Source organism: Alternaria dauci, chromosome 2, assembly GCF_042100115.1.
Source record: "Alternaria dauci strain A2016 chromosome 2, whole genome shotgun sequence".
In the NCBI taxonomy this organism is placed as follows: Eukaryota; Fungi; Ascomycota; class Dothideomycetes; order Pleosporales; family Pleosporaceae; genus Alternaria; species Alternaria dauci.
In genome coordinates this window covers 2,224,890-2,239,513 of record NC_091273.1, presented here as the reverse complement: position 1 = coordinate 2,239,513, position 14,624 = coordinate 2,224,890, and the positions used below count along the sequence as shown (strand labels likewise).

General features: G+C 54.6%; 5 protein-coding genes across 5 annotated transcripts; 3 read left to right on the top strand and 2 right to left on the bottom strand.

Annotated features, from left to right (window-relative positions):
* Nucleotides 1–211: 211 nt before the first annotated feature.
* On the top strand, nt 212–4,429 carry ACET3X_002755 (uncharacterized protein; the record flags this gene model as incomplete). The annotated part of the gene is made up of 7 exons (XM_069449533.1): nt 212–1,742; nt 1,789–2,596; nt 2,648–3,478; nt 3,666–3,717; nt 3,850–3,952; nt 4,002–4,233; nt 4,285–4,429. The coding sequence occupies 7 exons, from the start codon at nt 212–214 to the stop codon at nt 4,427–4,429; spliced, it is 3,702 nt and encodes a 1,233-aa protein (XP_069309302.1).
* A 555-nt stretch (nt 4,430–4,984) lies between these two features.
* ACET3X_002754 (uncharacterized protein) lies at nt 4,985–7,865 on the top strand (the record flags this gene model as incomplete). Its single annotated transcript, XM_069449532.1, has 4 exons — nt 4,985–5,137; nt 5,272–6,671; nt 6,722–7,307; nt 7,395–7,865. 4 exons carry the CDS (start codon nt 4,985–4,987, stop codon nt 7,863–7,865), a joined length of 2,610 nt encoding a protein of 869 aa, XP_069309301.1.
* A 1,368-nt stretch (nt 7,866–9,233) lies between these two features.
* On the bottom strand, nt 9,234–10,417 carry ACET3X_002753 (uncharacterized protein; the record flags this gene model as incomplete). The annotated part of the gene is made up of 2 exons (XM_069449530.1): nt 9,234–10,032; nt 10,089–10,417. The coding sequence occupies 2 exons, from the start codon at nt 10,415–10,417 to the stop codon at nt 9,234–9,236; spliced, it is 1,128 nt and encodes a 375-aa protein (XP_069309300.1).
* A 984-nt stretch (nt 10,418–11,401) lies between these two features.
* Nucleotides 11,402–13,304, bottom strand: ACET3X_002752 (uncharacterized protein; the record flags this gene model as incomplete). Its single annotated transcript, XM_069449529.1, has 5 exons — nt 11,402–11,561; nt 11,621–11,885; nt 11,931–12,855; nt 12,904–13,195; nt 13,255–13,304. 5 exons carry the CDS (start codon nt 13,302–13,304, stop codon nt 11,402–11,404), a joined length of 1,692 nt encoding a protein of 563 aa, XP_069309299.1.
* Nucleotides 13,305–13,738: 434 nt separating this feature from the next.
* Nucleotides 13,739–14,593, top strand: ACET3X_002751 (uncharacterized protein; the record flags this gene model as incomplete). The annotated part of the gene is made up of 1 exon (XM_069449528.1): nt 13,739–14,593. The coding sequence occupies one exon, from the start codon at nt 13,739–13,741 to the stop codon at nt 14,591–14,593; it is 855 nt and encodes a 284-aa protein (XP_069309298.1).
* Nucleotides 14,594–14,624: the final 31 nt, after the last annotated feature.

The window sequence follows — 14,624 nt, the reverse complement described above, 5'->3', positions numbered from 1 at the left end:
ATCCCCAGCTTCTGCTGCGCATCACTCTCACCTGGCTGATCCGCTCTAGCGTCAACGCTGCTACTGTCTATATAAGCCTCACATCTTGTTACTCCTTCTTCCTTCCTACATCATCCCTCTTCCCTCATTCTTCCCTTGTCATCCTTCAAGCCTATTTGAGTCTACTTGGCCTCTAACTATTACATCAACCTCATCTCAGTGTCGCGCCACCATGGCTCAGCCTGATGACATGGGCGACGCAATCGACACTCAGATCACGGTTCCAGACATCGAAGACCCCAACGACCATGATATGGCGAATGATGACTATGAATATCAGCTCGATGGTATGGAACAAGACGGTCAAGCAGTTTCAAACCACGAGTACCAAGACGATGAAGAGATGATCGAAGAAGAGTTTCTCAATCATAATCGAGACACACCTATTGCCTCGGTTGAGCAACACGACGCCCCAGATATCACCATGCACAACAGCTCTGAACAAGCACTAGAAATCGACGACCCCGACCCTACCTCATTATTCATCCCTGAAAACAGGCCCCCTCCGCCAAAGACCGGTCCCCGAAAAAACCCCATCGTGCCCATGGTCCCTCCGCCACGCTCTACCTCTCATGGCCAGAAGGGGTCTGGTGTCTACAGCGCAATTATACGAATGCAGAAAAAGAGGGAGGAACAGAAGCTTGCCGCTAGCAGAAAGACTTCGACATATCGCACCAATGCCCACCTCGATAGCGAGGCATACCTTGAGGCCGTCACGCAAAGACGACCCTCATCTACCGCCGTCCCACAGGTCGACCAAGGTGCTCTTGATGACAAGCTGGCAGTCCAAGAATTCGAGAAACACAAACGCTATTACGATGACATCAAAAGGAAGACTGGGACTCTTTCTTTCAAGGAAGACGTTCAGTGGATGAAGATCAAAGGCGCCGAGGCAGCCAGGAAGAGGAAGCGAGCCCGTGATCTCGAGAAAGCACGAGAGGAAAAGGAGGGTGACGCAGAGCTTTTTCCAGTATTCCGCCTCCCGGCACACAAAGAGCAAGAAGAGGAGTCTGATGGCGATTCTGAACCTCGAAAGCGTCGCCGTCGATCGATGCCGACGAAAGAGGCGAAACCGATATCGATGCAAGCAGCTGAACTCCAGAGTATGCGAGTCGCGTTGGAGGCTGCAGGCGACCTACCGCCAAAGAAGAAGAAGGGAGCCGCGGCCGACGATACTACAGAGGCCGCAACACCCACTGGCCGTGGTAAAGGGCCCAAGAGCAAATCGACAGGAAAACCAACCAAGGCAAAGTCTGGCCCCAAGAAGCCTACCAAGAGCCGTGGAGGCAAGGCCGCAGGAAAGAAGGCCATAGAACATGTAGTCAAGCAAGCCACTTCGCTCTTCAACGCCAACGTCTTCAACCAACAAGCCGGCGCGAATGCAGCTGAGCAGCCCACGTTCAGATCAAGAAACAAGCTAGACGCACTGAAAGAGCTCATCGCCAGCGTACCTCTGAGCGAGCAGAAGAAAGCAAGGACCGACATGAACATCCTGCTGGCCGCATCGAAAGACTTTGATGGTAGGGGCAGCGTCGGGTCAGATGGCAGAGGCCTTTGGAAAGTCAAAGGCATGAAGACCTCGCTCAAAGGGTACCAGCTGACTGGTACCGCCTTTATGCGTCGCCGAGAAAACGCAATGGAAGAGCCAAGGGGCGGCTTGATGGCTGACCAGATGGGACTTGGCAAGACCCTCATGATGCTGGGTACGTGTATCGAACAGATGTGCTTGAACAGAACTAACTCTGACAGCGAATATCATAAACGGTCGACCGGCCAAGAACGACACAGGCCCCAAGACGACTCTGCTCGTGGCTAGTCCTGCACTGTTGACACAGTGGAAGAACGAAATCGAACTGCATACCGATGCATCGAAAGTCAGGATGAGGATCATGCGTTATGGCTCTGGTACACGCGTTGATTCGACCAACGCCCTTGACATCTTGGAAGTGCACGACATTGTTCTCACGACCTACGCCGAGATCATGAAGTCGTACCCGAAGAACGAACCGCCCATTGAGTGCCAGACTGCACAGCAGAAGATCGATTGGTGGCAAAAGATCTACGAAAAACAGAGGGGTCCGCTGCACAGCATGATGTTCTTGCGCGTCGTTCTTGACGAGGCCCAGGCCATCAAGAACCACATGTCGCGAACATCAATCGCCTGTCGGGCTCTCATGGCGCACCACAAGTGGGCTCTCAGTGGCACTCCGATTCTGAACAGCTTGGTCGAGCTCTACCCGTATTTCAAATTTCTTGATGTCCCGCATACCGGCAGCCTGAAGATCTTCAAGCACAACTACTGCGACAGTAAGAATGCGGAGAATACTGAGAGACTGCTGGTGCGACTTTCGCAGTTCATGATCCGACGCACCCACGCGGACGAGATGTTTGGGGCTCCCATCCTGAAGCTCCCCCAAGCCGACCAGACGACATATTGGTGCGAGTTCAATTCTGTCGAGAGGAGCATTTACGATATCGTCCGCACGCGGTTCGCAAAGTGCATCAACATGTGGTCGCAGAACGGTACTCTGGACAAGTCGTACAACAACGCGTTGGTGTGAGTACTGACAGCTCTTTCTAATCTGATTAATGTTGCTAATGTTCTCAGGATGCTTCTTCGACTTCGTCAACTGACAGCTCACATCCTCATGCTCCAGTTTGTGGTCCGCGATCTTCTCGAGCGCGAAGACATCGAGGCCATCAAAGAGGTGGTCGAAAAGGAGGCAAAAGACAGCAGCCAGCGGGGAGGGCATACAATCGCCGCTGTTCGTAGACAGCTCGACAAGGTTGCAGCCGACCAGAAGAAGAAGACTGCCGCTCTTGAAGCCAAGAGGGCTGCCACCAAAGCTCGAAAGAATGCCGCCGAAGCCGCCGCCAAAGCTAGAAATGAGGAGTATTTATCAGACAACAATAAAGATAGCGACGACGATCTCCTGGAGGAGGACGCCGACGACGGCGTTGACGACGAGGCTGCGGAGGAAATTACTCGACGCCTCGCCACGGGTGGCGATTTCGGCAAGGAATTCAACTTCAAGCCCTTCTTGCGCAGCCTCAAGACAGGAGAGAGCTGGGAGCAGACGAAACAGAAGGCCAAGTGCAGCTGCTGTGGCAAACAACCACGAGGACCACAGTTGACATCCTGTGGCCATCTGATGTGCAGAGAACCTTGCTATGAGGACATGCTTATCGAGATGGCTGAGAATGACAATGATGATGTATATCTGCCTTGCAAGGCGTGTGGTAAGATTCCCACAACCATTCATCCCTGCGAGGTGGACGACGAAGACAACACACCAGATGCGCCAGCGCAAGGCACACGAGCCAATACTAGGAAGAAGAAGCAGAAGGAGCAGAATCGTAAGCGCCGCGAAGATATTGCTGATGACTGGCTCGCTCTGGCTGGCGACGACGTTCTGCCTTCTGCAAAGACGATTGGTAAGTTGTGACAGGACAGATCGGTTGTGAGAAACACACTGACTTGGTACCTTTACACCTCCAGCTGTCAAGAGTCAGATTATGAACTGGCTTAAAGAGAACCCATACGTCAAGATTATCGTCTATACCCAGTTTCTGCCAATGTAAGCCGACTACCACGCTCCGTTGTTAAACAGGCTAACAGACGTTAGGATCCGCATCCTGGCGCGCGTATTCAAGGGAGAAAATTGGCAGACCGAGCAGGTAAGCAGCGACCAGACGACGACATGGGTTTCTGTACCTTCGTTCGACGCCGAGATGAGCCCTGAATACCTCCAGGCATATGTTTGGGCCCTGGATTATTACCAACTTTTGCTAACGTATCTGCCTTGCCAGTACCACGGCAACATGAGTCTGGGCGCTCGTGACAAGGCCATTACCTCATTCGCCGAGAATGCGGATTGCAAGATCATGTTGGCGTCTCTCCGCTGCGGTGGCTGTAAGTATCGCAAATCCCTTGTGCAGCTCAGCTGCTAACTATATCACAGTGGGCCTCAACCTTACCATGGCTTCCAAAGTCATCATGATCGACCCTTGGTGGAACTCGGCCTCTGAACAGCAAGCCTTCTGCCGCGTCTTCCGAATTGGCCAGCGCGAGGAGACATTCATGAGCAAGCTCTGTGTCAGGAACACGGTCGATGAGCGTCTGATCAACATGCAAGAGCGCAAGCAGAATGAGATTGCTTCGATCATGGAAGACGACGGAAAGACGATGAAGAGGTGAGTGGGCTTCCTTTGAGATTCCTTCAAGCATGGCTAATGGTGTTGCAGGATGGATACACGCTCGCTGATGCGACTGTTTGGTAATCTGGAGGAGGATCCCGACGGCAGGCCGTTCATCATGGTCGACAACCCGGACCCGCGCGGCGGCTTCCGGGCTGACCGAGACGATGAGGGATATGCCGATGACTTTTAGGTGGTTGGGCGGTTGGAGAGTTGCATGGCGGGATGGATACGAGAAATTGGGCTTTGGTTTTGGGTGGAAGTCTTTGGAGGATTTTAGGTTTCCTCGTGCTGCTTGTGGGAGTGGACTGAAGACGCCCCGGCGCCACCATGGGCGTTTGTTTTTGGAGTAGGTATCCTATGGAAAAGTGCAAAGGTTCAAGTGCCTCGTTGCTTTATCGCGCCTGGCTGCAGTGATGGACGAAGGCGTCAGTGGGCCAGGGGAGGTGGCAGATAAGGGCCGAATTGGACCAATGACGGGGCGGGTGATGGCAAGGAAGGTCAACGACGCAGGACGGTCGCGCAGTCACTCTTCACCAACCCAATGCGACGGCGATTCCGGTTCGATTGCACCCGCTTGCCGGTCCTTGGCCAGCCATGCTGAGCGCGCGAGATAGAGGGCTGAAGCAGGCGCGGGAGGACATGTCGAGCGGCCGCTGATTAATGTCACGCTGCTTGAGGCCCCGTCGCAGCGCGCCCCGCCATTCCCCCACATTTAGCATCTCCGGCCAAACCTCGAGGACCTGCTATGGAGAACAACAACACTGCAGAGGCGCAAGCAGCCGCCGATGCACCCGCCAAGAAGGGACGAAGGGGCAAACGGGATGCGGGGAGCGAAGACTCGAAGAAGCGGCGCTGCATCTCGTCGGCCTGTGTCCCGTGCAGGAAGCGCAAGTCCAAGGTATGTTTAGGTAACGGGAATTGGCCCTGATGCCCTTTCTCCGGCCGCCTCTATACGCATTCTCCGGAGCACCGCCAGCACGCGCGGCACCACGCGCCTGGCCACACGAGAGTCGTCGCTAACCCGGGACACAGTGCGACGGCACCACGCCCGCCTGCTCAGCATGCGCCGCCGTCTACAACACGCCCTGCATCTACGACCCAAACTCGGACCACCGCCGCAAGGGCGTCTACAAGAAGGACATTGACAACCTCAAGACGCGCAACTCGACCCTCCAGACGCTCGTCCAGGCCATCCTCAACTACCCGGAAGAAGAAGTCGCCCACCTCGTGAACCAAATACGCACCTGCGAGAGCCTGGACTCGGTTGCCGAGGCTATCATTGCAAAGGAGAATGGCGACGACGACCAAGATGAGCCCGGAAGCCCCGTCACCACGCCCATCATGGCCCCGGCAAAGGGCACCTTTGAGAGCCAGCTGAGCGGCAAGATGGGCGAGCTGCGGCTCGAGGACGGGTCGACGAGGTACATTGGCGGCACATCGCATCTCATATACCTGGGCAAAGGCAGCGAAGAGGCCGAGTCGCCCGACACATACCCCGACGACCAGTACCCGGAATCGCAGGATCCCTTCTGCTCGTGGACCACCGTCACGTCGGACCCGGAGCTTGTGCAGCATCTCATCAGCATGTACTTTTGCTGGCACTACAGCTTCTTCACCACCCTGTCCAAGAATCTCTTCCTACAGGAATTCAGACTGGGCAAGCCGCTGCCAGGGTCCGGGAGGAAGACACAATACTGTTCGCCGCTGCTCGTCAACGCCATGCTAGCACTGGGCTGTCACTTCACCTCCTGGCCTGCAGCCCGGGCTATCCGCGACGACTCTGCAACGGCAGGCGACCACTTCTTCAAGGAAGCCAAGCGGTTGATCATGGAGGACGATCTGCACGAGGTGCCAGCTCTGACAACAGTGCAAGCTCTCGCCTTGATGTCTGTGCGAGAAGCCGGCTGCGGGCGGGAAGCAAAGGGATGGGTCTACAGCGGCATGTCGTTCCGCATGGCGTACGACCTTGGCCTGAATCTCGGCATGCACAGCAACGACACAATCGACGACAATGAAGAGGACGCGCGAAGGATCACGTTCTGGGGCTGCTTCTTGTTCGACAAGTGCTGGAGTAATTACATGGGACGATTGCCACAACTGCCCAACACGATGCTTACCGTCCCCAAGTTCGAAGTCTTTCCCAGCGAAGATGCGGAAACGTGGAGCGCAGTCACAGACTCTGGTCTCAGCCAAGCACATTCTCAGCCCAGTCGGACGCGCGCCGTCGCACTCCAGATCTCCAAACTGTGCGAAATCTCCAGCGACCTGATGAACTCCTTCTACAACCCGACTGATATGGACAAGGCCAAGGGCAGGCAAGCGGAGCTGAAGAAGCTGAGCGAAATACACATGCGTTTAGAGACGTGGAAAAGAGAGCTGCCCAAGGAATTGGAACCCAAGGAAGGCGGTTTACCCCACATGCTTGTCATGCAGTAAGTACGCTTGCATATTGCACAACAGGGTCGCACTGACAGGGACGCAGTATGTTCTTTCAATTGTTGTATATCCATCTTTTCCGACCGTTCCTCAAGTATAATCCGAACAACTCCCCACTGCCCGCAACTGTATCACCAAGGAAGTTGTGTACACAAGCTGCTGCCATGATCTCAAAGTTACTCCGACTGTACAAGCGATCGCATGGGCTGCGCCAGATATGCAACATCTGTGTATACATTGCACACTCGGCATGCACGATACACCTTTTGAATTTACCAGAGAAGAATGCGAAGCGCGATATCATACATGGCGTCAAGCACCTTGAAGAGATAGCTGAAGGTTGGCTTTGTGCTCGCCGGACCCTCGGCATCCTCAGCGTTCTGGCCAAGCGGTGGAAAGTCGAGATGCCAGAAGAAGCTGCCACAGTACTATCCCGGACCGATGCCAAATATGGTCCCTGGAACGAGATCAACACGCCCAGGGCAAATCGTCGCGCATCCGTCCAAACGAGCAGTCATCATCCATCGCCAGCGGACCAAGCATCCCCAAGCCTCCAACCATACAGCATGAACATGACAAACATGACCACACCCCAGTTCTTCAGCCGAGTATCAGCAAACACCAACAGTTCCGTAAGCAATGATCCTTCTGCGCGCCCTTCCAGCACGCACTCTATACCTCCCTCCGACCCAAACGCCCTGGCTTACATGCGCAACCAGCACCAAATCAGCACACCACAAAACTCGTCGTCGGCCCTCAATGCACCAACGCCAGCCTCCACACAGGGCCGACGTTCCATCGATGGCGGACAAACCACTGCTGGCAACTCCCCAAGCCAGCTCTTCGGCGGTGTGGACCAGTTGCTACGAGAAGGCCAGGACTGGATCTATCGCGACCAGACACAGCTCGCGACTGACTTTGAGAACTGGAACCCCCAAGGTATCGATGAAATTGCCAACTGGTTTGCCAACACGACCAGCCCAGCAGGTGCGTTCCAGGGCAACGCCAGCGCGCCTGCCCTGAGCAATGAGATGAGTGGAGGACCTGTGGGTGGGAACACCGCCAACGGGTACACAAATGGAAATGGAAATGCCAATACGAGCCCAAGCTTGAACGGTTTTGGCGCAGCTGGCTTTAACGGCATGGGAATGCAGGGATTTGCTTATGATGAACAAAGCTGGTATCAATAGGCGTGGGAAATGATAGACAACCATTCTTGATTAAAAACTACGGGTATCGCAGGCGTCTCTTTCCAACGGCGTCGGACTATTTTAGAAATAAACTATTAATACACTCTGCATGTATGTATGTATGCCTGCCTGCCTCTCTGGTGGGGTGGGCAATCAAAAGTTAAAAAACTCCTTGACCTTGCGCCATGCGTTCTTCATCCTACGCCGATGAGGATGTCTCTTCTCCCACGCCTTGCGCTTTTCCCTCTCTTCCTGCTGCTGCCTGTGGAACCGCGTCATTTCCTCTTCTTCCGTCTCGTTTGGCGGTGTTGGCGCAAAGAAAGGCGCGAGGAGGTTGTTTGCAGCGGCTATCTCGTTTCGTCTCGCTAGCTCTTCTCGTGCCGCGTCGTCTAGCTCCACGTTCTGGATTGGAATGAGCCGGGCTGTGCTTGACGACGGGTCTTCTGCTTCGGCGCTGTACGTAGCACGAGAGGACGGGGTTCGAGAGGAAAGAGAACCGAGGGACGGCTGTGGCTCGTAGGCGGGATGCCCTTCGACTTCGCCTGGGTAACGCCGTGGACGCAAGTCGTTGAACTCGTGGGGAGGACTGAGCTGGAGGGGTTGGTATTCATGAGGCTGCTGCCGAACACTGCGTGGGGTTGGACGAGAGAAGTTGGTGTGAGCAGCGGGCTGTCTGATTGGAGCCGGAGGAGGCAGAGGGGTTGTTGGACGCTCTGCATCAGGACGCGGACGTTGTCCATCAGGAGTTGGGCTTTCTAGTATAGGGCTAAGCGTCGTTCTCTGGCTTTCCCTTCTAACAACAGGAGCGTCGTCTTCTGATACCACACTCCCTGACTCGCTCGGGCTGAATGTGGGTGGTTGTGATAGATTCCACTGCAGATCCGGTGCATTCCTGAGTGAAGGTGTCCGTCTTCCTCTGGGCAGACTGAGGACTCTTTCTACTCCGTTGTCTTCTTCGGCCCTTGGTCCAGTAGATGAAGTCGACGCTTCAGGTGCTGTAGTATAAGATGCATTTGAAGGCACTGGCGGTAAGTCGCTGTTGGCAAGCGCCGGCGGTGCTGCCAATGGAGAAGATGTTGAAGGAGCGGTGCCTGATACTCGAGAAGAGTGTGTTTTGTGTGGCGTGCCGATGGCTGAATCGTGGGATGGGCTTCCGTCAAAAGACGGTGCTGGACGGCGTGGCTCCATGGCTGATAATGTGAAAGTGTGTGACAGTGAGTGTAGATATCTTGTTAAGAGATATATGTGGATGTGATGCGTGAAAGAGAGCAATGTTGGAATGATGAGAGCCCTTTTAAGAGATGGGCCTACAGCCTTTGTTGTTGTCAATCATCGCAACTACCTGCTATTGCACAGCCGTGCCTCCCTCTACATCTCGACTGGTTCTTCAGGAAGCGCGAACATGGGGACGCTGCGACTTGGACTTCCCAAAGGATTCTGTATACCGTCCATGGTCGCTGAGCCACGCTTTCCTCCACTCTCCATCGACTGCTCAGACGTCGAGGCAGGTACTTTGGCGGACGTGCTGTTGGCTTCTTCGGCTTGTGCTTGCATACTCGCGAGCGCTGGTTCGCTGTTTTCGCAAGGGTTGTGGTTTTTGGATGGCGATACCTGTACATCTAAGGGAGCATGATTCGACGATGGTCCATGATTGGAAATTTCGGTTCCATTTACTGGTTCCGTATGTCCATCATGCGAGTCGGCATTCTGCTCCTGTGCAGGCGTATTCCGCTCAGAGGGTCCCTCACTGTCCGTCTTGGGTGTGCCTCGCTTCTGCCGTGCTTGCGCTATCAGGTCGTCAAATTCGGTCTTGTGTGACTTTGCATACCCATCGCCGTCGAAGTCCTTCTTCATTATCTTGCTTTCTTTAATACCCGCTTTTCCACCAAGTGTATTTTCCCATTCGTCCAACTCTCTTAGAAGCTGCTTCTTGCTCTTCCTCACACTCTCGTCAGCGTCGCAATTCGAGTTGTAGATGTTTAGCCATTCAATGTGTCGTCTCTTCATTAAATCTTTTGTACCCCAAGTAGGTATGCCGATTTCCTGTAGCTTCTTGCGTAGCGCAGTCTCCTTCAACATAGCGTAGTTGAGCTGTGACAATCTCGTAGGTGGGGGCGAGGGGTCTTTCTTTCGTATTTGGAAGGCAGGTGGAAAGGCGCTTTTGTTCCTAAAGTAAGCCGAGTCAGTCGCATGATCTAGTAGTTATACGTTGTCATTACGTACCTTGACCGGGTACTGCGTCCCTGCGAAGCGTCAGGCCCGCTGCATACGTCCAGATGGTTGTAGACCAGCTCCGCCTTCATCGCTTTGTTGCACATTGGGCACCTGGCCATGCCGTCTGGCATGAAATCCTCGTCGCCGTCATCTTCGCTATCGGCGATGACCACTGGCGATTCACTCCGCTCGGTGTTGCGCTGGCTTCTCGTCCGCGTTTTTCGCGACCGTGTATGCCTGACATTGTCCCCGTCTTCCATGTCCGTATCGTCTAGCTTCCTCTTCTTCTTGCTACCTGCTGCAATCTCTTCCTCTTTGTCTGCACGCGCCAACTCCATGGCCTTCGGTCTCGCCTCCTGGAACCGCATCACGACTTCTCGGACGGCGATGTTGGGCGCCAATTTGTCGCTTGAGCACCCAGTCTTGCAGCTTGGGCATTTTCCGTCCGCCGCTATGCATCTCCGTATGCATATTGAACAAAAGGTATGACTGCACGACGTGATGACAGGGTTGTTGTAGAACTCTTTGCAGACTTCGCAGCGCAACGCAGCCTCGAGCGGTTCAAACGCGGGGAGGGAAGTCTTTATCCAATCGGTGGAGTCCGGGAGGTCGAAGGAAGAGTCCATGGGTCTATCGCAGGCAGAAACAACGTGGTACGACAGAGAGTTGACAGACGGGTCTCTTTGGCTAGACTCCGACGCGCCGGCTTCAATCGCGTCACGTCGACCACGTGACCGCGCTTGGGTCCTGATTGCTTTGTCATCGACCCAAGTGGGTCGAGATCGGGGCATTATGGAAAAGGCCAAAGTAGGTTGGCTCGACTCGCGCCGTTTCGACATGTTCATGAACTACGTGAGTTCGTCGTGCGGTTCACAGGGTGAAGGTTCAGCTTGAGCAGATGGTAGTGAGGTTGGGTGAGTGGGCAATGTCCCTGGACAAACTGCATTGAGACATACACTGGCTTCATAAACGCACCTTTTAGGTAAGAGCGTTGTGCATAGTCTCAGATGCACGACAAAGGTCAACAATGCGCTAGCCTTACTTTCACTCTCGCTCTGCGCAGTCTAGGATGGGTTTGCTTGTTACTAGTCTTTGTTGGTATGTTATCTGCTGCGCCCTAACTCATGCATGCCATCTCTCACTTCAGTCTGCCATACAAGGCGAGAGCGATACATAAACGCCAAACTATGCCAACTCCTCTCATGCTAGACGTCGTTTCCTCGTTACTGCAGTGTGCAACCACCATCCAATGGCAGAAACAAGCTGTTGTTACTCCGGGGCCGCATCACTACATCATCTTCGTGTTTTCAACACACACCTCTTCAGACCTTGAAAACGGTACTCTTGCTCTTGATCCCATCGAACACGCAGGCGTTGTCGACAGGAACGTATTGCTCCGTAATGACCTTGATGATCTCCTGTGAAACGATGCCACCAGCCAGGGCACCGATGTTGTGAAGTTCAGCACCACCTGCTCGTACACTGTGGTTCGGTCAGTCTCACCATGCTGCATTGGGGTTAAGTATAGCGTGATAACTTACAGCTCGTGTGCATATTCTCCAATCTGTGACTTGATCGTGTCGAATTCCTCTTCTTCAATTGACGCGTTTGCTTCTTTGACGAGATCGTTTGCAATCTTCAAGGCTATTCCTGTGAGCTTCTCAGCGTCTGTTTCGGGGTCGGTCTCGCCAGCAATGCGAAGCGCTCCTCCTAGATCATCTTTATCGTGTGTCGCAGCAAACTCATCCCAGGCCAAGAAGGCAATGTAAAGCGGGATTTGTGAGTCGGGGAATGTGAGCATTTGGGCTGTACAATGTTAGTCGGAATCATGGATATTTGTCGACTTCATACCGATTGACTTGGCACGATCACCCCACTTGATCTTCTCGCCTGCTTGGACGACGTGGAATGGCCGCCCGCGCACTAGTTTGATGTGTGCTGCGTTTTTGCAGAATGTTTCAATGTCCTTTTCCTCGATTGGCGTGCTTCGGTTGGCGTTGCGCTCCAGGAAGCGGACACTGTCCACCACCTCTGCCAGGTCCTTCCGTGCTTTTGCTTTGTACACATTCTGCAGCTGAATGTAGTCCGCTGACCGCGCCTTCATGTCAGGCACAGAGCCAGGAACCGGGAGGACATTGTATTTGGTGTAGAAAAGACCGATGGCGTTGGCGATGACCCAAAAACTTGGAGAGTCGTCGCGGATCAGAAGACACTCCGGCGCCGTGAAGATTTCCTTGACAGAACTGCTCGCCTGCGGTGGGTTCAGCGACTTGAGAACGGCCGCCACTGCTTCGTCGAAGTTCTCTTCGCCACCTTCTGGGTTATTTTTGCGCGCAGCTTGCGCTACCGACGTTCTGAACTCGGTCTTTTCTTTGTAAGTCTGTGGTACTTGACCGTCGTGGTCTTTCTTCCAGCGCTCAAGGAAATGCAGCAGTAGTGCTATCCATGGGACATGTCCGTGATCTTCTGGCTCCATGCTGTCCAAGTTGGCCGTCTTCTCTTCCGCGTACTGCACAAGCTCTGGCCATGGTCGTAGTAGCCGCAGATCTGATGTGGTCTCGGGACTTGGATGTGTGTCTACGATGGGGAAGGCAGGAGGTAGGTGTACGGAGAAGTGGGCGTAGAAGCCGACCGAGTGGACGTAGAACAGCGGGATCAGCGCAGCGCTTGCGTGGTCGGAGAGCTTAGCGAGGATTTCGGAACGAATAGGCGCGGTCGCAATGACGAGGGTGTAGGGCCGTAGAGCGTCAGGTTTGGCGAGCCATGACTCTATGGGCTGCTTGGATCAGCGGGTGTGAGCTGGAGAAGGCATGCTTCGAGGTACCTCTGTGATGAAGTGGCCATCTACATCCGGGTTGAGCTCCTTGAGAAGATTGCACGTATGCTCGGCGCGGTAGCCTCCCAGATGCTGGTCCTCTAGGAAGAAGTTGACGCCGAGATCCGCTTCGCTCACAACGGCGGAGTCCTGGATGGTAAAGTTGCCGATGCAAGGGAGGACGAGGTTCTTGAGCGTCTCTACACCGACAACGCCCGGGCCCGAGTTGATGAGCAGGATATGCGACTTCTCGAGTGCGATTTGGCCGGTCGCTCCCCAGAGGCGCAGTTGGCGGTCATATCTGGTCTGGTTAGGCGATCGTGGAGCAGGAAGCCGGTGGGCGAGACGTCGGAGACTTACTTCTTCTCCTTGGCAGTCGGGCCCTGGACTGGAGGCGGAAGCTGGTCCATTGTCGCGACCACTGGATGTTGGGAGTGCGAGGGCGGTCGGTGTTTGTCCAAGCCCACGGAGAGCTCAAGCTGCCAGGCACCAAACGCGCCGTCCGCCCGCGCGCCAACGGCGCATCCCTGCCGCGGGGTATCGGTGCTGGCGGGGCTCGAATGCTCGAATCGTCATCTTGGCCCTCATCTCGTCACGAGCAAATTATTCCCCGGTTGCTGTCTCGTCGCGACTCTTAGTAAAGCCGTGAATTATCTCGATCGCTGCAGAAAAAGCTGCATTCTGATTAATGCCATTGAGGCTGCAGCACGTCTGGGCGGCCAATATAAATCAGCAAGCGCGCAGCATCAGTCATCTCAGCTCTCGACTGCCCCTCCGGCCACTGCCAAATCTTCGATTACACATAAGGCCGTCTACACCTTGCTTCCTTAGACACGCATCAAACATGACCGACACCACTGTCGAGGCCGCAAAGCGCGCTGCTGCCCACCAGGCAGTAGCTGACCACTTCGACCCAGCAGCCACACACGTTGGCATCGGCTCCGGGACCACCATCGTATACGTTGTCGAAGCCATCAAGGAGCGCTCCACCAACCCAAACATCCTCTTCGTGCCCACCGGCTACCAGTCGCGCCAGCTCGTAGTCAACGCCGGCCTGACCGCCATCGCCTTCGACAGTCTTCCAGACCACGTCATGCTCGATGTCGCTTTCGATGGCGCCGACGAGGTCGATTCGGAACTCAACTGCATAAAGGGAGGAGGCGCATGTCTGTTCCAAGAGAAGCTCGTTGCGGAGCGCGCCAAAAAGTTTGTGTGTGTCGCAGACTACAGGAAGAGACAAGACCGCCTGCTGACCAACTGGCCAACGATACCGATTGAGGTTGCGCCGCTGTCTCAGCTCAAGGTCGCTGCTGCGCTTAAGATGCTTGGTTCAACCGGCCCCAAGCTAAGGACTACGCTGCTCGAGAAGTCGGGACCCCTGAAAACCGACCAGGACTTTTACATCATCGACGCACCCTTCCCCACGCTGCTCACTTCCGCCGACGTTGCAGCTGGAAAGGGCAAGGGCGATGGAACAGACGGCACGTGGGAAGTCAACACGATAAGCAAGGCCATCAAGGGCCTGACCGGTGTACTCGAGGTTGGCATCTTTTCCGGTTTGAACGGCATCGATGCGCAGCAGCTCCGTGATCAGGATCAAATGACAAAGACCGTACGGGGTGGCCAGAAGCCAGTCGCCGTCTACTTCGGCATGCAGGACGGAAGCGTCAAGATGCGGACAATCGAGGGAGAGAAATAGATTCAAAGCATGCAGCAAATCAACATTTATC